This window comes from Erythrolamprus reginae, chromosome Z (assembly GCF_031021105.1).
Source record: "Erythrolamprus reginae isolate rEryReg1 chromosome Z, rEryReg1.hap1, whole genome shotgun sequence".
Lineage (NCBI taxonomy): Eukaryota > Metazoa > Chordata > Lepidosauria > Squamata > Dipsadidae > Erythrolamprus > Erythrolamprus reginae.
In genome coordinates, this window is record NC_091963.1 from 137,398,964 (window position 1) to 137,420,367 (window position 21,404).

The window sequence follows — 21,404 nt, forward strand, 5'->3', positions numbered from 1 at the left end:
AGGAGATTCCTAGAGAGGTCCCACAGAGGCTTCTCACCACCTTTTTCCGGCCCTGTTTCCTTCCAGGAGATTCGGATAGTGTTGGCCAGAGAGTGGATTTCAGTTTCAGTTTTTCCATTCAGGTTATCCATGTACAGCAGATGTGAAATTTTATTAGATTTCTATGATTGATCAATGATCGATGATCGATTGGTGGTTGGTGATTATCGATTATCAATTACTAATTACTAATTTCTTACTAATATAATAATAATAATAATCATCATCATCATCACTATCATCATCATCAAGCCAGATTCACTTAACCACCATATCACTAATTTAACAATTGCAGTGATTCACTTAACAACTATAGCAAGAAAGTTTGTAAAATGGAGAAAACATAACTCAACAATTGTCTCATTTAGCAACAGAAATTCTGGGGCCAATTGTGTTTGTAAGGCAAGGAGTACCTGTACGTTGCGAGAGAACATTCACTTTTTTAGATGATGTAATTAGTTCTTGGTTGTGTTTCTGTGGTCTAGCTTGCACCATATAAAAGATACCATGTGGGAAAATAGCCTGGTAAGAAAACCAGTACTGTATTATCAAATCTAACCTGAGCTTGTAAAGTACAGTGATACCTCGTCTTACAAACACCTCGCGATACAAACTTTTCAAGATACAAACCCGGGGTTTAAGATTTTTTTGCCTCTTACAAACTATTTTCACCTTACAAACCCACCGCCGCCGCTGGGATGCCGCACCTCTGGACTTCCGTTGCCAACGAAGCACCTGTTTTTGTGATGCTGGGATTCTCCTGAGGCTCCCCTCCATGGGAAACCCTACCTCTGGACTTCCATGTTTTTGTGATGCTGCAGGGGAATCCCAGCAACACAAAAGCGGGTGCTTTGCTGGCTATGGAAGTCCGGAGGTGGGGTTTCCCAGCGAGGGGAGCCTCAGTGAAATTGCAGCATCGCAAAAACAGAGAAGTCCGGAGGTGGGGTTTCGAGGACTTCAGTGTTTTTGCGATGCTGCGATTTCACTGATGCTCCCTTTGCTGGGAAACCCCACCTCTGGACTTCCGTTGCCAGCGAAGCACCCATTTTTCCACTGCTGGGATTCCTCTGCTGGGATTCCCCTGCAGCATCATAAAAACACGGAAGGAAGTCCGGAGGTGGGGTTTCCCAGGGAGCCTCAGGGAAATCCCAGCAGTGCAAAAACGGGTGCTTCGGCTGGCAAAAGGGGTGAATTTTGGGCTTGCACGCATTAATCACTTTTCCATTGATTCCTATGGGAAATATTGTTTCATCTTACAAACTTTTCACCTTAAGGGCGCGGCTGAATGAGATAGCTAGAACAGCCATTATAGAGTTTATCATACGTCTGCAGGACAAAATCCTTGCTCTAAAAGGAAAATGTCTTGTTTTACAAGTATTAGTAAGAGGTTGGAAAGTATTAAGGGAGCTGGCAAAGACTGGGAACACTTGCAAGAGCCTAGATGAAATGGACTCTCTCATTTCAGCTGCAGGCTATGTTTACCTGAGAAAGGTAAACCTTGCCTCAGCAAATATGTAGAGGTTTTTTTTTAAAAAAAACCCTGTGTATGTGAGATAGTCCTTGATTTTTGTCCAGTCTAGTAACCATAATTACGATGGACCCCAAAAACTTACTTTGACTATATTTGAAGCTTTGATGGCTGTCTCCTCAACCTCCCGCAGTCAAGTGATGATATTTTGGGTGCTTGGCACCTGGTCCACATTCATGACTGTTTGTAACATCTCACAGTTACATGATAGCAAGTTGTGACTTCTGGTTTCTGGCAAAAACTGCCCATTGTAGAAAATGGGTTGATTTAATGACCATTTTCATTCACTTAATGACTATAGTTTCTTGCTCTACAGGTGAAACTCAAAAAAAATTAGTGCAAAAGTTCATTTATTTCAGTAATACAACTTAAAAGGTGAAACGTAATACAGTGGTACCTCTACCTAAGAATGCCTCTACTTACGAACTTTTCTAGATAAGAACCGAGTGTTCAAGATTTTCTTTGCCGCTTTTCAAGAACCATTTTCCACTTACAAACCGGAGCCTCCGAAACCATAAGTGGAAAAGGCAGAGAGAAGCCTCCCTGGGGCCTCTCTAGGAATCTCCTGGGAGGAAACAGGGCCTCCACCCTCCATGTGGTTTCCCCAATTTGCTTTTACATTATTTGCTTTTACATTGATTCCTATGGGAAAAATTACAAATTTACAAACTTTTCTACTTAAGAACCCGGTCACGGAACGAATTAAGTTCGTACGTAGAGGTACCACTGTATATGAGAGAGACTCATTACATGCAAAGCAAGATAGTTCAAGCTTCGATCTGTCATAATTGTGATGATTATGGGATACAGCTCATGAAAACCCCAAAATCGCCTTCACAGAAAATTAGAATATTACATGCGATCAATAAAAAACAAGGATTGTACATAGAACAATATCGGACCTCTGAAAAGTAGAAGCATGCATATCTACTCAGTACTTGGTTTAGACCCCTTTTACAGCAATTACTGCTTCAATGCGGCTTGGCATGGAAGCTATCAGCTGGTGGCACTGCTGAGATATTACGGAAGACTAGAATACTTTCTTTCTTTCTTTCTTTCTTTCTTTCTTTCTTTCTTTCTTTATTTATTTATTTATTTATTTATTGGATTTGTATGCCGCCCCTCTCCGCAGACTTGGGGCGGCTAACAACAGTAATAAAACAGCATATAATAATAATCCAATACTAAAAACAGTTAAAAACCCATTATTATAAAAACCAAACATACATACCGATATACCATGCATAAAATTGTAGAGGCCTAGGGGAAAGAGTATCTCAATTCCCCCATGCCTGGCGGCAGAGGTGGGTTTTAAGCAGCTTATGAAAGGCAAGGAGGGTGGGGGCAATTCTAATCTCTGGGGAGAGTTGGTTCCAGAGGGCCGGGACTGCCACACAGAAGGCTCTTCCCCTGGGTCCTGCCAAGCGACATTGCTTAGTTGACGGGATCCACTCTGTGGGACCTAACTGGTCGCTGGGATTCGTGCAGCAGAAGGCTGTCCCTGAAATAATCTGGTCCAGTGCCATGAAGGGCTTTATAGGTCATAACCCTTTGAATTGTGACCGGAAACTGATCAGCAACCAATGCAGACTGTGGAGTGTTGGTGTAACATGGGCATATTTGGGAAAGCCCATGATTGCTCTCACAGCTGCATTCTGCACAACCTGAAGTTTCCAAGTAGCCCCATGTAGAGAGCGTTACAGTAGTCGAGCCTCGAGATGATGAGGGCATGAGTTGCCTTCAGCTCTTCTGCATTGTTTAGTCTCACGTCTCCCATCTTTCTCTTGGCAATGCCCCATAGATTCTCTACGGGATTCAGGTAAGACGAGTTTGCTAGCTAATTCAGTAACCCCACAATCATTGAACCACGTTTTGGTGCTTTGGGCAGTGTAGGCAGGTGCCAAATCCTGCTGGAAAATTGAAGTCAGCACCCCCATAAAGCTCGTCTGCAGAAGGAAGCATGAAGTGCTCCAAAATCTCCCAGTAGACGGCTGCATTGACCCTGGACTTAATAAAGCACAGTGGACCAACACCTGACATGGCTCCCCAAATCAACAGACTGTGGAAACACTGGACTTCAAGCCTCTTGCCGTGTGCGCTTCTCCATTCTTCCTCCATACTCTGGGTTCTTGGTTTCCAAATGAGATGCAAAAGTTTCCACAGCTCTGTTCTACTTCCAGTGGGATTGTCTTGTGGGGATCCATCCCCCTGCACAGAATCTGGTACTCTTTACAGTGATCCAGTTAATTTTGAGTCATGAGGTATTTGTGAGGAATGCCATTATTAGTAGTTTGATGACCTTCTGCTACCAATGGTAGCACAAGATCATGTGGAGACAGGAATTTTTATTAAAACAATTCAGCACTGTCAGCTAAAGAATAAAGCCATTCATATTCAGGCTTGGATGTTTCCTTGGTCAATATTTATCTGAAGAAGAAAATCTTTACCCTCTCTGAGGAATTTTCACGAGCAAACAGGCCTTTTTTTGCCTTTTTCTCCATCAAGAAGAGAAATACGATGATGCTATCCAATGTTCCCTGTAAGGTGCGACATGCGCTGTAGCGCATTAAAAAATTAAGCCTGGCGCATGCTTTCCAAAGGCCATGCAGAGGAGGGTGGCAGGGGGCCTCCCCACCCCTGCCTGCTGCCGCGGTGATTTGCACTTCCTCCTCCTCCTCAGCGGCAGGTGCTCCCTCCCCTGGTGGCGGCACTGCTGTTGCTGCTGCTTCTGGCTTGCACTGGGATGGAAGGGGAAGGTGGCGGCGGTGGCAGCTCTGCAGGGCTTTGAGCTGACGTCCAGCCCTGTGTCCAGGAAAGCGTGTGCTTTTCAAACGTGCCGCTTTCCCAGGCAGCTGGCTTTGCCTCCTCCCACCACCACTGCGCTGGGGGATGTGCCTTGGAGCCACGGGCAACAGGCCCGGCCTCGACCTACTCGGTCCCAGTGTGGCCAAAGTGCAGGGAGGAGTAGGCGGCGGCTGCTGCTGCTCCAGGCCCATCCCCGAGCTTCTATTGCTAACATGTTGTAAGCTGCCCTGAGTCTAAGGAGAAGGGCGGCATAAAAAATTGAATAAATAAATAAATGGTCCACTTTACAACTATAGCAATTTTCTTAACAACCGTGGTCATAAAATTGGATGGAGCTCACTTAACGATTGCCTTGCTTTAGCAACAGAATTCTGGTCTCAATTGTGATTTTAACCCTGCAGTTGTGTTCGCATTTACTGTTTTGGGTGTAATGAAATGTGTTTGCAAAAGGTAAACAAAGCGAAAAAAACCCCCACACTCATAGTAAGAATCCCTGAAATGAGGAAAAGTCAATTAATCACAAGTTTCAGGTCCACATGACATATAATCTAAAGGGTCTCAAATTTCATTTCAGGTCATAAAGACCCAGGTAAAGGAAGAGGGTTAAGTTAAGGCCTACCTATCGTGTTCCCCCCCAAATAAGACTGTTTTATATTTTCTTCAATCTGGAATAAGCGCTTGGCCTTATTGCCATGCACGCAAAAGCCCGATTGGGCTTATTATCAGGGGATGCCTTATTTTGGGGGAAATAGGATATAGTTAGTCTAGTCTAGCCGGCCCATTAATATATGAATAGCTTCAATTATTTTAAATTGAAATGTTTTTATACGATTCATGTTTGTCTTTTTTGTGAGCCGCCCTGAGACCCTAAGGAGTTAGGCTGTATAGAAATATAAATAAATAAATAGTAACGTGGTTAATTATGTCATAGCAGGATCCACCGAAGTAGAGGCCATACCTGTGTTTATGAGTCCTGCAGATGAGTTGTCCATGTCCAGTCAATGAAGCAGTGGAAGTGATGTGCCGGTGCCTGGAGGCTGTTGGGGCCTGGATGGGTGTCAACAAACTCAAACTCAACCCAGACAAGACGGAGTGGCTGTGGGTCTTGCCTCCCAAGGACAATTCCATCTGTCCGTCCATTACCCTGGGGGGGGGAATTACTGACCCCCTCAGAGAGGGTTCGCAACTTGGGCGTCCTCGTTGATCCACAGCTCACATTGGAACATCATCTTTCAGCTGTGGCGAGGAGGGCGTTTGCCCAGGTTCGCCTGGTGCACCACTTGTGGCCCTATTTGGACAGGGAGTCATTGCTCACAGTTGCTCATGCCTTCATCACCTCGAGGTTCAATTACTGCAACGCCCTCTACCTGGGGCTACCTTTGAAAAGTGTTCGGAAATTTCAGATCGTGCAGAACGCAGCCGCGAGAGCCATCGTGGGGCTTTCAAGATTCGCCCACGTTTCTTCAACACTCCGTGGCTTGCATTGGCTGCTGATCAGTTTCCGGTCACAATTCAAAGTGTTGGTCATGACCTTTAAAGCCCTACATGGCATTGGACCAGAGTACCTCTGGAATGTCGTTTGGCGGTCCCTAGGGGAAGAGCCTTCTCTGTGGCGGCCCCGGCCCTCTGGAACCAACTCCCCCTGGAGATTAGAACTGCCCCCACCCTTCCTGTCTTTCGTAAACTACTTAAGACTCACTTATACCGCCAGGCATGGGGGAGTTTAGACACTTTTCCCCCAGGCTATTTTTTATACTTTGTTTTATGTTTGGTATGAATGTTGCTGTTTGGTTTTTAAGTATTGATAGGGTTTTATATGTTTTTAATATTAGATTTGTTCCACTGCTATACTGTTTTTATTGCTGTTGTGAGCCGCCCCGAGTCTTCGGAGAGGGGCGGCATACAAATCTAATAATTAAATAAAATAAATAAATAAATAAACAAGTTGTGTCCTCTGGGAAGCCTCCCTTTCATTTATTATCCCCATGAACAACAAAACATAAATACAGTAGTCCCTCGCTATACCGCGCTTCACCTACTGCGGCTTCACTTCATCGCGGGTTTTCAAGAAATATTAATGAGAAAAATCATTCGCTGATCTTCGCTGGTTTCTGAGGAAGTCGATCGGCAGGTTTTTCAAAAAATATATATCTAAAATTGTAAATACTGTATTTAAATACTGTATCTAAAATAAATACTGTGTGGGAAGGGTTTATAAACACTTAAAACAATGAAAACTTACCAAACAATTACAATATAAATACTTAAATAAGTACTATCAGTCGATAAATTCCCCATCGCGGATTTCACCTATCGCGGCCGGGCCTGGAACGTAACACCAGCGATAGGTGAGGGACTTAACAGATATTCCAATTTCCAAAATGTACACAATGATAGCTACACATGTCCCTCAAGGAAAAATGAACACGCTGGATTTTTGAGTGTGCACTTTTTTTTATTTAAGTATTGTAAGAGGAAATCATGTTTTTTTTCATTTTGAATCTTCACCCTGTAATGGAAAGGAAAGGGGGAAGAGGAGACAACAAACTCTGATTCTGGATTTCAAAGTCAGCAGAGTGGCATCCGTGAGATCAAGGGCAGAGAGGAAAGATGCCAATAAAATACGTTACTTCAGGAAGAGACAATAGCTTGGATTCCGAACGGGAGCCATCATCTTTCACCATTGTGCACCATAAAAAGTCTCTTTGCCGACTTGACAGGTAAATTCTACATTCCCAATTAGGAAACCCACCTTCAAACCTTAGATGGCAGCAAGGGAGAACTTTTCAGATGCCCCATCCTGTCATCAGAGTTAATCCGCAGAGAGGAAGAAGTGGCCAGGACGGTGGTTGGGATCCGTCCGTCACTCTTGTCACATGTGACAGAGGAAACCTCCTTTCGCCGTGCATCTTCGAATGCATCGGAAGTCAACTAGAGGAGGTTGGGACAAGGCCACAGGTGGGGTTGGCAGTGTGCAAGAACATGATGGGGGAAAACAACACCGTTTTGCCAGGGATGCGCTTGGTGGCCTTGAGCATTTCCATGTGGGAACGGGGAGAGATATGCTTTGGGTTACTTGGGTTCAAGAGGCCAACTCAAGGACCCCCGACGATGCACCGGCGCAGCAGCAGGACCAGAGAGAGAAGGCGCATCGGGAAGCAATGTTCTGAGCAGCAACCACACAGGAGAGGGAAGCCCTCTCTTCCTTTCTCACCACATCCAGGTGTCCACAGGGACCAAAGCGCTTCGTGAGGGGAGCACAGCAGATGCTTAGGAATCCAGATGAGAAGAAACGGTGATGGAATCCATGCCAATGTGGGTTTGGTGTGGGTATTGAAAGCTTTCTCCAGAAGCAAGGAAAGGGATCAGTCCCGTCGCGGGGGGCGGGCTTTCTAAATGCGGAAACTTTCTTCTTTGCCATCAATGTGCCTGAGACGGAGGTAGACATCTGTGCCAATGCCCTGCAGGGACTGGAGGGTCAAGGAACCGCCCAGATACTCAGCGTAAGCCCGGGAAGTTGGCAAGCCAAATCCGAACCTGTAGTAGACAGAACCAAAAGGGGGTTGTTGGTTTCAAAGTCTCCGCAACTGTAACAGGAGTCAGTAGCAAAGTCCTCTCTTTGTGGGCCAGTTTTTGGAGGAGGCAGAAGCCTCTGAGAAACCCTATGTGGCTATTCACAGCTAACTAGCCTCATTATGCATCAGGTTGCCTTGCACGCCCTCCTATTAGGAGATGGGGAAGCTTCCATCAGGGTGTCAAACTCGATTTCACCGATGGCTGCATCAGGATTGACTTTGGGGAGTGGAGGAGGCAGTGGGCATAGCCAGCTCAACGTCCTTCGTGTCAGGGGTACCTATGATGGGCCAGTTGGGACTGAGGATCCATTGTCTCCAGCGGAGGAAGGCAAAACCAGGGAGAGGACCAAACCCTTGTCCTCTAGAGGAGTCTCACTGTCCATCTCAGGCCACCTGGACACTGGCACCAGCTGTCCAGACCCCTAGGCAGCAGAGGGCAAGCGACCAGCCTGTTAATACTACAGTGTTCCCTCGATTTTCGCAGGTTCGAACTTCGCGAAAAGTCTATACCACGGTTTTTCAAAAATATTAATTAAAAAATACTTCGTGGTTTTTTCCCCTATACCACGTTTTTTTCCTGCCTGATGACATCATATGTCATCGCCAAACTTTCATCCACTTTTAATAAATATTTTTTTAAATAAACTTTAGTACATAAACATGGTGAATAAATGGTTGCTAGGGGAATGGGAAATTGCAATTTAGGGGTTTAAAGTGTTAAGGGAAGGCTTGTGATACTGTTCATAGCTAAAAATAGTGCATTTACTTCCGCATCTCTACTTTGCGGAAATTCAACTTTCACGGGCGGTCTTGGAACGCATCTCCTGCGGAAATTGAGGGAATACTGTATAACTATATTGCTCAAAAAAAAAAAAAAAAGGAAACACTCAAAAAACACATTTTAGATCTGAATGAATGAAATATTCTCATTGAATACATTGTTCTGTACAAAGTTGAATGTGCACAACAGCATGTGAAATAGATTGTCAATCAGTGTTGCTTCCTAAGTGCACAGTTTGATTTCACAGAAGTTTGATTTACTTGGAGTTATATTGTGTTTTTAAGTGTTCCCTTTATTTTTTTTGAGCAGTGTAGTTGGGTGCTACAATATGTATTTAACCAACAATGTATGTTTGGTAATGTTTCTTTAAGAGTAATGATTTTGTTGGCCATAAGAGGGAGCCAGCAGCATTCCTCGGGGGGTAGGGGATGGGAATTATTGTAGAATTACTGTGTGTTCTGATCTTGGTTTGGATTTGCATTTGATTGATTGATGTCCTTGTTAATCACTTGGGTTTTTACTGTCTATTCTATTGGATATATAAATATAATATTTATACCTAAATTGGACTGGTCTGGGTTATTTGCTGGCTATCTACTACCACCACATTTACTCTGTACAGTAGTACCTCTAGATATGAGTTTAATTTGTTCCAGAACGGAGCTCATATGTCGAACAACTCATATCTGGAACAAATGGCTTTAGACTTTGTTTTTCCCCTCCGAGATAACCAGAAGCAAGGATTCTTGCGCCACCTAGTGGACGCTCGGCTCGTATCCCGAATTTGAGCTCGGGTCTCGAAAAGAAATTTCTCTCCCCTCGTGGCTCGTAACTTGGAATACTCGCATGTGGAGCAGCTCGTATCTAGAGGTACGACTGTATAGTTTTGTCTTAGAAATATTATACATAATTCTTTAACCTGCTAGCATTGATGCCAATACAGCCCGGACCTCAAACTCCCATGGCACCGGGATTCCAGAGCCCAGGCCAGGACAGGCTGATTCCCTGAGTGGGTGATCGGCTGCGCGTTCCTCCTCCTTGAAGCTCCTGCTGCTGTTCTCGCTCTCCTTGCCCAGGTTGCTCATGGTGTGTGCAGAAGGGTGAAGTGTGTGGGTTAGAGGGAGGCTCACAATTAGATGTAGGCTGCTCACGTGTAAGGGTGACGTGTGCTCACCCCCGTGGTTCTGAGTATTAGCGGAGTCAGGAGCAAGTCTTCTGCTGCACCTGTGCAGGTAGCAGAATCGCGCACATAGACGCAGATGTGCCCATGTTTCAGGGCAGTTTTTTGCTTCCATGTGCGCCAAAACATGGGTGCACCTGCATCTACGCTCATGATTCTGCAGCAGCAGAATTGCACTGTACTCCACTAGCACTCAGAACCACAGGGGCGAGCACACGTTACCGTTACACCTTAGCAGTCCACCTCTGCTCACACCTTCTCCATGCAAGGAGACCAAGCTTGGTCACCAAAGCATCCTCAGTGATCAGATGGGAGACTACCAGGAAGGCCTCCTGCAGCCCCCTGGCAGTGAAAACGGAGCTCCGGGGTGCCACGTGCCAGCCTCCCAAGTTCCATTTTTCCTGGCAGAGGCACCCTGGGCCGGTCTTTTGTTGTTTCCACAGCGGCCCCCTGAGACAGATCTAAGTATCCCCATGGGCAGAATCCCGGCTCATGACACCCCTGCTTCATGGAGTGTCACTGCTTCAGGAAACGTAAGCCATCCTTCACCACCCACTCAAACCCCATCAATCTACCGAGCAAATGACGAGCCACGATGGTGCAGTGGTTGGAGTGCAGCACTGCAGGCTACTTCCATTGATCACCAGCTGCAAGCAGTTTGGCACATCGAATCTCACTAAGCTCAAGGTTGACTCCACCTTCCATCCTTCTGAGGTGGGTAAAATGAGGACCCAGATTGTTTGGGGCAATAGGCTGACTCTCTGTAAACCGCTTAGAGAGGGCTGTAAAGCAATATGAAGCGGTAGTGGGTTGCTGCGTGGATCGTCCAGTACACAACCCCAATTGGAAAAATGAAGATGCACACACATCTCCTTGTCCCCAACGCATGAAATTTGGCTTCTGCAAATGCGCAGGAAACGAAATCTCGTATGAGGACGCTCGGACATGCGGGATTTCGCCGATTTTCTCACGCACACGAGCACCCTTACACAAGAGTTTGCTTCCTGCAAATGTGCAGAAGCTGAATCTTGTGTGGGTGCGCACGCTGGATGCACATGCGCCCACGCCGGTCACCGGGAGTGCATCAGCATCGCCAGTGATGGGGAGCCTTAAACTGGGCATATAAGTCTAAATACTAAATGCTAAATGACGGTACAGGTGGTTCTTGAGTCACCACCGTAATTAAGCCCTAAAATTAAGGTCTTGACAATCATCAAGTGGGTCACCACGTGACATATAACTCATTTCGCAATCTTTTTTCCGTGGCCTACCATGCGTGGATTATCCCAGGCACCTCCCTTCCCATCTATGCACTCTGCTCACCCGTGCATGGGTCCCGACTGGGCGCTGTTCCCCATTTCCACCATGTTACCGAAGAGGCCGTTCAGGCGGGGATCCTGATTGCTCGCTTCGGCAGTGGTAAAGTGGTAATCGGTGACCTTGTCCACGTGGTCATGAGGGATTCCTGCTCCTCGGTCTGAAATCCTGCCAAGGGGAAGAGAGAAGCGTGCAGAAGAAGCCATTCACGACATTGCAAACCTATGAGACTGTTTGGGTTGTTTTTGTAAGAGACTTTCTTGGTAGAAATTAGATGGAAGGAGTGTGACGTCCACAAATCCTCAACTTGTGGAGGTTGGATACTTCTACTTTAAGACAAAGTTCACAGCACAGTCGAACATCAACACTTGACCACAGGAAATTATTTATGACATTTTGTATCAAGCCATAAAATGTTCTATAAAATTGGCCAGATTTCAATTTGACAGGTTTCTTCGGTGCTAGATTTTGGACCCATTCTGTAAGGTAACCCATTTCAGGTGCCTCGCTTCAAAAGCTGTAGCCCTACTCTGCATTTGTTTCACCCAATTTCCCACAGACTAGACAGGGAAAACTTCCCACAGACAGGAATGTTTTAGTAGTATATAGATACGCAAATATTGCAGCAAAAATACCTTATGATGAGGTCAATATCATTGTTGGCAATTGTGATGATAATGTCTGGCACATTGTATGGAGTATCCAGGTGAGATTCCATCGTAGCTCTGAAAGAATCAAAGACATGAAGGTATTGTACTAAAAGAGCATTTAAGCTGACTGCAAGAATTTGGACACAGTAAATGTCAACCCTGAAGCCAGATTGGCTGAGACCCTCTTTGAGGCTTATTGGTTGCTGCAAAGTGGAGGGGGAGAAAAGGAGGGGGGAATTTTATTTTATTTTTTCCCCCCAATAAATTTTATTAATTTTACATTTATTCATATTTTGACAGCGGCCAGAATAGTATATGCGCAAAATTGGAAAGGGGAAAATATTCCCAAAGAAGAGGAGGTTATTAAGAAAATATTAGACTGCGCTGAAATGGATATGATGGCAAGACTGTTAAAAGACCAAGAAGAAACAGAACTTTATGAGATTTGGAACAAAGTGTATATATGGATAAATAAGAAGAAGAAGTAAAAGTAAAAAGAATAGGAGAATAGTAGAAGTATGAATAAGATTTAAATTTTGTGTTGGATGCAGTTTATTTATGAAGATTTATTATATAAGGTTAAACAAGTTTCTTCTTTTCATTTAAAGTAATAAGTAGATTTATAGTTTTAACAATGTACTGTATTCTTTTTTCTGCATCGAAATTTAACTTCTAGAATAAGCGGGGAAGTTGCAACCCCATCTTTATGTTAAATGTATGTTTGTCAGTTTTGTCTATTTTATGAAAATTAATAAAATTTATTGGAAAAAAAAAAGGAGGGGGGAATTTTAAATAGCTCGGCTTGGCCGTCAAAATAAAAACTTTCCTTGCGGGAACCAAGGTCATTCCGACTGAGAAGAGGAAGAGTGGCGTAACCAGGCGATCTGCTAGCATCACTAGTATTTTTTTCAGTACCAATTGATCAGTTGAATGGTTATAAGTTGAGAAATACTGGCCCTGTTGAAAGTTCTGCAGTCAAGATAAGAGTCCCTAAATTGGCTCTTTCCTCCTTCTTATGTTATAATTAATTCTTCTAAGAAATCTCAAGAAAAATAGAAATAATTTATCAAACTCTGAGGAAAACAAAATAGATATTCATTCAAGGCCACGGAATCTCCTTTTCTTTCAACAACTAATGCTGATCATCTTTTTTTCTGTAGAGAACAGGAAAAAAGATATGATAATCAACTCCCTCCCTCAAAGATGGATGTGTCTTGGAATTATCCTCAAATTTATAACTACAATGGGGACCAAAATTTCAGTTGTAAGTTACTAGGGTTATAAATTGAGGCAAGATGTGCTTGGACATGATTTTTGAACATTTTTTGGGTTTTTAACTAAGCGAAACCTGCGGTTGTAAATCTGAATCACACGGTCGATAAGTGAACCCATTCTCCTAAATCAACAGAAGATGCCAAACACAGCTGCTCATTCAAACCCACCAAATTAGGTCAAAATCTCCCTCCTGTTCACAAGGCTGTGTCACTCACCGCATGGCGTTCTTCAGCAACTCCGGAAGGATGTAATCCAGGGGCATCGGGATGAAAGGGAAGCGAGCCGCCACGTGCCCATTGATCCGCACTTGAGGCGCATTGCCGTATTTGTGTTCACACAAGCGCCTGCAGACAATTGGGAAAGGGTTAAACGGAGACCCACATAGAAAACATAGAAGACTGACAGCAGAAAAAGACCTCACGGTCCATCTAGTCTGCCCTTATACTATTTCCTGCATTTTATCTTACAATGGATCTATGTTTATCCCAGGCATGTTTAAATTCAGTTACTGTGGATTTACCAACCACGTCTGCTGGAAGTTTGTTCCAAGCATCTACTACTCTTTCAGTAAAATAATATTTTCTCGTGTTGCTTTTGATCTTTCCCCCAACTAACTTCAGATTGTGTCCCCTTGTTCTTGTGTTCACATTTCTAATTAAGTGGTGTGTTTCTGCAGACAACGTGCATTAGGAAAAAAACTGATTCATTTCCATCTTTCCAGGCAGGTGGACTAAACCAATCCTGCACTGATTGCATTCTCTCTTGATTCTTTCCTCTTAGACTAATGGAACAGTAACAGCATCTCTCCAATCACCCGTCACCAATGTTTCAAAGGTGCTTTTTCAAGGGGCAACTGGACTTTCTGGTTTTTCTTTGAAGACCTTTCACTTCTCATGCAAGAAGCTTCTTCAGCTCTGACTGGGTGGTGGGGAATGGAAGGATTTATATTCCTTGCCGACAGCTGGTCACTTGCATTCTTTTAAAGAGTTGTAAAGGCCACTTGGAGGTTTATCTGTGCCATCAGGGTCGCCTGAATACTGCAAATGAGTGCAGAGTCTTCTTGGAACCGATGTTGTAGACTGGAGATAGAAGATGTTGTATTCTCCAACCTCTGTCGAGAGAGGGGCTGTTCATGTTTGATTTGTGACCCTGATCACACAGATAAACCTCTAGGTGGCCTTAATGACTGGCTAAAAGGATGCAATTTGACCAGCTATCTGCAAGGAGTATAAATCCTTCCATATTCCACCATCCAGTCAGAGCTAAAGAAGCTTCTTGGATGAGAAACAAAAGGTCTTCAAAGAAAAACCAGAAAGTCCAGTTGCCTCATGAAAAAGCAACCTTTGAGACAACCGTGACTTGGATGACTAAGAATCTCCATAGACATCAGGCACAAATTCAATCCCCAACCACATACTGAAGAAGTTATAGTCGTAAGCAGATCAGATCCATCTTTTAATTAGTCTCAACTAATTAAAATTCAGCTCAATGTATTTTGGATTATTTTGTGCTTTTATTTAGTTTAAATGCCTTTTAACACTTGATGCTACTGTATGATTCCGATAGATCTGCAATTAGCAGAAGAATTTCAGGGTGGGGAAAGCCAACGCTTAGAGGCAGTCCTTGACCAATGACCATAATTGGACCACAATTTCTGTGGCTAATGATTGTCAGAGGGAGCTTCGATTATCTTTTTGACATGGATGCTAGGCGAATCACTGCCATTGTTAAGTGAGTCATAAAGTTGTTAAGATTACAAATGCCGATTTCCTGAACGTGGGATGCTCCAAATGTACCCCCTAACCATTCCATCTGTACAGTCAGTGTGGAATAGGTGAAAAAAAACGGCCGCCTCTAAAGGGGAGGCCGCAAAAAATTCCTATTCGGCCCCAAAGCGACCTCCTAGAGACACACTGTTGATAGCGGAGGGCGGGCGGGTGTTTGCTTCAGAGATTCACTGGGCAAGGAGGAGGTCCTGTTTGGATCGCCCTTAAATAGGGTGATCTAGGACCTCGCCCTGAGCCCAGCAAGCAGCGGGCCACTTTGGCGTGCTGCCAAAAGCCAAACTTCCGGTTTTGCCGGAAACTGGAAGTTCGGGGCTCCATGGAGCCGACCGCAGCGTCCCCCTGCTCCGGGGGCAATTTCGGCTATATATCTTATGCATGACCGCCAGTCATGCATAAGCCTAAGAAAACAATGGACTGTCAAGTACAGACACTAGATGGAGCTATTGACTGCAGCATACAGGTAGACCTCAACTTACAACCACAACTGAGCCCAAAATTTATGTTGTTAAGACATTTCTTATGTAAGATTTGCCCCATTCTATGACCTTTCCTATGGCAGTTGTTAAGTGATTCACTGCAATTGTTAAGTTAATAACACAAGTGAATCTGGCTTGCTCAATGACTTTGCTTCTCAGATCACCAAAGGGGATTACGTGATCTCAGAAACACTATCTGTCATAAATATGAATCAATTGCCAAGTATCTGAATTTTGGTCACACGAATGTGGGAGAATTCTGCAATGGTCATAAATGTGAACAAAGATCCAAACTCACTGTTTTCAATGCCACTGTAAATTTGAACGGTCACTAAATGGAACAGTTGCAAGTCGAGATCTCCTTATATTTATTTATTCGACTTCTATGCTGCCCAATCCCAAAGGACTCAGGGCAGCTCAGGTGTTAAATTATACTAAGATAGTCCTCAGATTACAACAATTCATTTAGTGACTGTTCAAAATTACAACTGCGCTGGAAAAAATGACTTATGACTATTTTTCACTCTTATGACAGTTGCAGCATGATCACATGATCAGAATTAAGACCCTTGGGAAAAAACTAATATTTATGATGGTTGCCGTGTTTCTGGGATCATGTGATTCCCTTTTGTGATTCCCCCTCTCACAAGCAAAGTCAATTGAGAAGCTAGATTTGCTTAGCAACCGTGTAACTAAGTTAACAACTGCACTGTGTCATGCCTGGAAGCCATTTTTACTGTTGGGCCTTCAGGCCTGCCATAAATTTTTTACTGTGCAAAATTGGAGTGTAAAAGATATATAGCCAAAATAATATTCCTTTTTTTCAGAGAGTTTTGCCCTGGCACCTGATGACTGGGAGACAGTTGGGACAGTGTGTGTTTGGGCCACGTGATGGACACATGGGTGCTGGACCTGGCCTAGAATTTTCTTTTGGGTTTCCCAGATGTGCCAATATGACATTCTAATAAAATGGAGCTTTGAGTAACTTCAAGCCATGGCGTCTTCTTTTGTTAGGGGTGTTACTTGGAACCATGACATAGCGATTCACTTAACATTTGTCGTAAAATGGGGCAAAACTCTGAGCCGAGTCTGTGGAGAGGGGAGGCATACAAATTTGATTAATAAATAAATAAAATAAATAAAACTCACAACAAGTGTGGGCGGCACAGAAATAATAAATAAATAAACAAGCAAACAAACAAAAAACCCACCCTCTTTTGCCTCAGAGAATTTCAAAATAAAATACTGTACTGTGTGTCTATAACAGTGAGCTCATAATAGGGCAACTCTATCAATATCAAAATGCCACTTAAATAGTTGAGCTAGTTTCAAACTAGATTTTGATTTTCTTTCTCTCTTCCTTACTCCCATTCTTTTTCTTTTCCTTCCTCTCTTTTTTCTATCTGTTTCTCTCTCTTCCTCTCTCTCTCCTTCCCTCTCACTCTTTCCCTCTCGGCTTCTGGGCAGGTTTGGAAAACTCTGAGTTGATGATGATTTTTAAGTGAGCGATTGCTCACTGCTCAGCTTAGAGGGAACTATGCTCACAACTAACATCTCACTTAGCAATGTAAATTTTAGGCCCCATTGTGGTTTTAAGTCGAGGACTAACTGTATAAACATTGTGAGACCAGATCATCAGCAATAATTAAATTACCTGGCAAAATCCACCCATTTTTCAATTATTTTCTTTGGTGACAAGCGGGTGCAGATGATTCCAACAAAGTCTGGCTGCAAGAAAATGCAAAAATCATAATGCTGCTTCAGCATCGGATTAACATCGTATGAAACATTTAAGCTAAAAGCAGTCTTCCCGCAACCCCAAGGCCGAAATCTAAAAGCAAATACTAAAAGACTTTGGGCTGGGCTTGCAAGTTCTGCGGGCTAATGAGTCAAAAGCAAAGATGTCAGCAAAATCCTGATGACTGGTTGCTAATATCTCCTGCCAGACAATTACTCAGGAATCTAAATCTGTGCCAGCCGAAGGAGAGAGATTTTCTCTCTTTATTGCTGAAGAAAGGAACGTTTGAGGTCTGTTCTAGCAAGGAATTCTGCCTGAATTTAGGTGTCCTGGACCACCACAATGTTCCTGGCTCCCTTGGTATGCCTCCAATAGTGCTTTGTTTTTTATATTATTGAATGTTTTAAAGAGAACAGAAAAGCAAATATAAAACAGAAGCCAAAAAGAAAAAAAAGAACAACAAAAGTGCAATAAGACTAAATAGAAAGAAGAAGCTTCTGGTTTCCTTTGCGGCAATTATAAGTATGATTGCAAAAGTATCTCTTACTCTGTGGGAAATCAGAGAATAAGGGGAAAAACCCACCTTATCTTTTTTTCTATTCTCTGGGTTTCTTTTTCTAATCATCAGAACCCTAATTCATAAGTGCAATTTCCCCCATTTCATGCAAAAAGTTTATAAGAGTTATAAGAAGGAAGAAAGGAACGAAATAACAGGTAGGGAGAGCGGAAGGAAGGAAGAAAGAAAAAAGGAAACAAAGAAAGAAGGAAGAAAGGAAGGAGGAGGATGGAAGAAAGAAAGGAGGAAGGAGGGAGGAAGGAAGGGAGAACAAAGGAAGGAAGGAAGGAAGGAAGGAGAAAGGAAGGAAGGTAGATTTGGGTCTGTGAAACCAAAAAGGGAAGGAAGTAATGGAGCTATATGAAGGTGACCTGATTTTGTAAGGTTGAGAAATAACTGAAAGAACATGAAGATAAACAGGTGTAATTATGGAGGAAAAGGTTAAAGTATGTGCCAATACATAACAACTGATCTTATCTAGTTTGTTGTGGCTGGCATGAAGACACATATTTAGGTTAGTGAGGCAAGTAAATTATGCCCCAAAGATTGATGATAACGGAACACCTGAACTTGAATTGTGGGGAAATTGTGTAATATTCTTAATGAGTAAAGAACTTCAGGCAGAATTATTCTGTTAGATGATAAGAATCAAAGGTTGAGGAAAAGAGCAAAGAAATACAGAAACAGTGATTGGGCCATTTGAAGCTGCACAAATGAGTTAAAATGACAGAGAATAGACAATACAAATACACAGCTTAATATTTAACATTGTCCTACTCATAAGTACACAAAACAAAGAAATGAATATAAATTTAAAGGAATAATTGATCCGACTGTTCATGAAGCCTAAGAATCAGTTAGTGATGAAAAAGATCATTATATACTGTCAAGAATGGAAATGGAATTGGAAATGAAGAAAAGAGGTAAAACAAATAAATAATAAAAACAAAACTGCAAGAGGAGAAGATGGGTCCTTACGAGAAAATATTACAATACGGATTAATTTTCCTACAGAAAGAATGGAAAGTGGACATAATCGAAGAAGTTGTAAGAACTGCTTGGAACAATGGGGGGGAAGGCATCAATTTTTTTTCTTACTTATTTTGCTCTTTTCTCTCTGCTTTTTCATGCTTTTCTACGAACTTGGAATTTCACTTTTTTTTCCTTCCTTATTCTCAAATTGCCCTCAGAATCAATTTTGTTTTCTGTACTTCTCAAAATCTACATCTGTCCGTGCTGCCAATGGCAAATTCCTTTCATAGCTAGCAATGTTTTTGGAGGTGTTCAAAGAAAATTTCCAAATCAGGAAAATAATATTTTAAATTTAATTTGCGATAGTCTGGGAACCACAGCAGGGGAAGGATTATAGCAAATAGCACAGATTTAGGGAAGGTAAATAGATATCATTGCTGGATGGAAACTTTGTAGAACTTTGAGGACAAGTTTACTGCAAGAAGTTTGAATGGCGTGAATTTTTTTAAAAAGGAAGCAACTTTGAGTCAATTGGGCTTGATCTGGGTATTCTTGGCAACGATACAAAACTGCTACTGCTTAGCTATTAAGTTGCTACTGCTTCTTCCAGCAGTTTTTGTCTTCTTGTTTTGGCCTATAGCCCTAAGATTTCTTAGTGGCCTTCCTTCCATCCAAGCTGGTTTAGCTGCCAAGATCAATCAAGTTTGGTTAGGTGCTGCCAACTGAAGAACTGAAGAAACTTCTTGAATGAGAAGTGAAACATCTTCAAAGAAAAACAAACTTCAGTTGTCTTATGAAAAAAAATCTTTTTGACAGTTCACAAGGATTGATTTTAAAAAAACAAACAAACCTTGGAGGGATTCTGATTGAATAGGAAAGCCCCAGCAAAGAGATGCAGAGATGGCTAAACTGATTATTTTATCCAAATAAGAGAGTATATTTAATTTTGTCTCTATTTTGAAATTGCTTCTGGATTTTATATTTGAATTTTGGGGGGGGGGGGGGGGATACTAATGAAACTTTTATTGTTTTTGTAAACTAGGCAGGCTTATTGTTATGGAAATGGCATATACATATTGTTGCGTAAAAGCAAAAAGTTGCGGTTGTGATATTGTTACCTTCTACTACGTTAAACAGAGTCAGAAGTCAGTCTCACTCCACTATATTCCTTCTTTTTCCCTGCCCTCTTCCTACTTTTCCGTGGTTTTTTTTGTATTTTATACACTGATAAATTAATAAAAAAGTTAAATCACACACACAAAAAAGGAAAGCCCCGTGTTTGTAGCCAGTACTAGATTAAAGGTTTCTTTTCCCCCTGATCCTGATTGAAAGAAATCTATTGTGGGCGTGAGACACAATGCTGGTTTGTATGTGGGGAGAACAGCTTCAGAGTCCTCGACAATCTGAATTAAATCACATTAGCTTACTAACAGGGAAGTTCTGACTCCTGATCTAATTTTCCTGCTCATAAAATCTCAATTCAACTCAAGAAAATTTGTACTTTGTCCTCATGCAAGGCAAGGTGATGAGTAGCCAGCATTCGGATGCCCAAGCGGGAAGTGAGGGTCTTGTCCAGAAAGGAACGGATCATTTTTTCATCCTGAAAAGAAAGAAGCTCCTGAGATTCAAAGCAACAGTAAAACCTTCCTTCCCACCCATTTTTCCCCTTGAAGGGTATTTGCTTTTAAATGGCTGCAGATGACACTGAAACGTGAGATCTAAGTGAGATCTAAGAATCAGCTGCCTTGGCCATATTGGCGAGAGCAATCATGGGCTTCCCTAAGTATGCCCATGTTACACCAACACTCCGCAGTCTGCATTGGTTGCCGATCTGTTTCCGGTCACAATTCAAAGTGTTGGTTATGACCTATAAAGCCCTTCATGGCATCGGACCAGATTACCTCAGGGACCGCCTTCTGCCGCACGATTCCCAGCGACCAGTTAGGTCCCACAGAGTTGGCCTTCTCCGGGTCCCATCAACTAAACAATGTCATTTGGCGGGATCCAGGGGAAGAGCCTTCTCTGTGGCGGCCCCGACCCTCTGGAACCAACTCCCCCCAGAGATCAGAATTGCCCCCAATCTCCTCGCCTTTCGCAAGCTCCTTAAAACCCACCTCTGTCGTCAGGCATGGGGGAACTGAGATATGCCCTTCCCCCTAGGCCTATACAATTTATGCATGGTATGCTTGTGTGTATGTTTAGTTTTTTAAATTAGGGTTTTTAAAATTATTTTAAATATTAGATTTGTTATATGTTGTTTCACTATTGTTGTTAGCTGCCCCGAGTCTGCGGAGAGGGGCGGCATACAAATCTAAATAAATAAATAAATAAATATTTATTTATCCATTTCCCCAAAATTAACACCACAGTTCACATGATTATAGTGACAGGAGTGAAATTAGGAAGGTTTTGTAGCCTGGGGAGGCCTGGATAGATACACTCTCCTCACAAATTTACTCTCCAAATATTTTTCAACCTTGGCAGCTTGATGATGGGTGGACTCCAATTCCCAGAACTAAACTAGGAGTTGAAGTCCATCAATTGTAAAGCTGCTATGGTTGAGAAACATTTCTTGTAATTCTTCTAATCTCTTATCATGATTAAATCCAAACTCCCTCTGACAGGGATTTCAAACCCAGTTCTCATGGAAATCTCTTGTGAACTTTTTACCCAGAAGAAAATCCAATTTATTGGATAAGCTTCTAAGAATCCCATCAATCCAACT

At 42.8% G+C, this 21,404-nt stretch overlaps 1 protein-coding gene across 2 annotated transcripts in view; it reads right to left on the bottom strand.

Annotated features, from left to right (window-relative positions):
• Positions 1-6,806: 6,806 nt before the first annotated feature.
• BCKDK (branched chain keto acid dehydrogenase kinase) overlaps positions 6,807-21,404 on the bottom strand; it is a 74,864-nt gene continuing 60,266 nt past the window's right edge. For both annotated transcript variants that reach the window (XM_070726791.1, XM_070726792.1), the window contains 6 exons: positions 20,181-20,279; positions 17,068-17,141; positions 13,366-13,494; positions 11,861-11,950; positions 11,232-11,393; positions 6,807-7,909 (listed from right to left, as the gene is read on the bottom strand). In XM_070726791.1, coding sequence (XP_070582892.1) covers positions 7,765-7,909; positions 11,232-11,393; positions 11,861-11,950; positions 13,366-13,494; positions 17,068-17,141; positions 20,181-20,279 — 699 coding nt within the window. In that variant the 3' untranslated portion in view covers positions 6,807-7,764. The remainder of the gene's footprint in view (positions 7,910-11,231; positions 11,394-11,860; positions 11,951-13,365; positions 13,495-17,067; positions 17,142-20,180; positions 20,280-21,404) is intronic.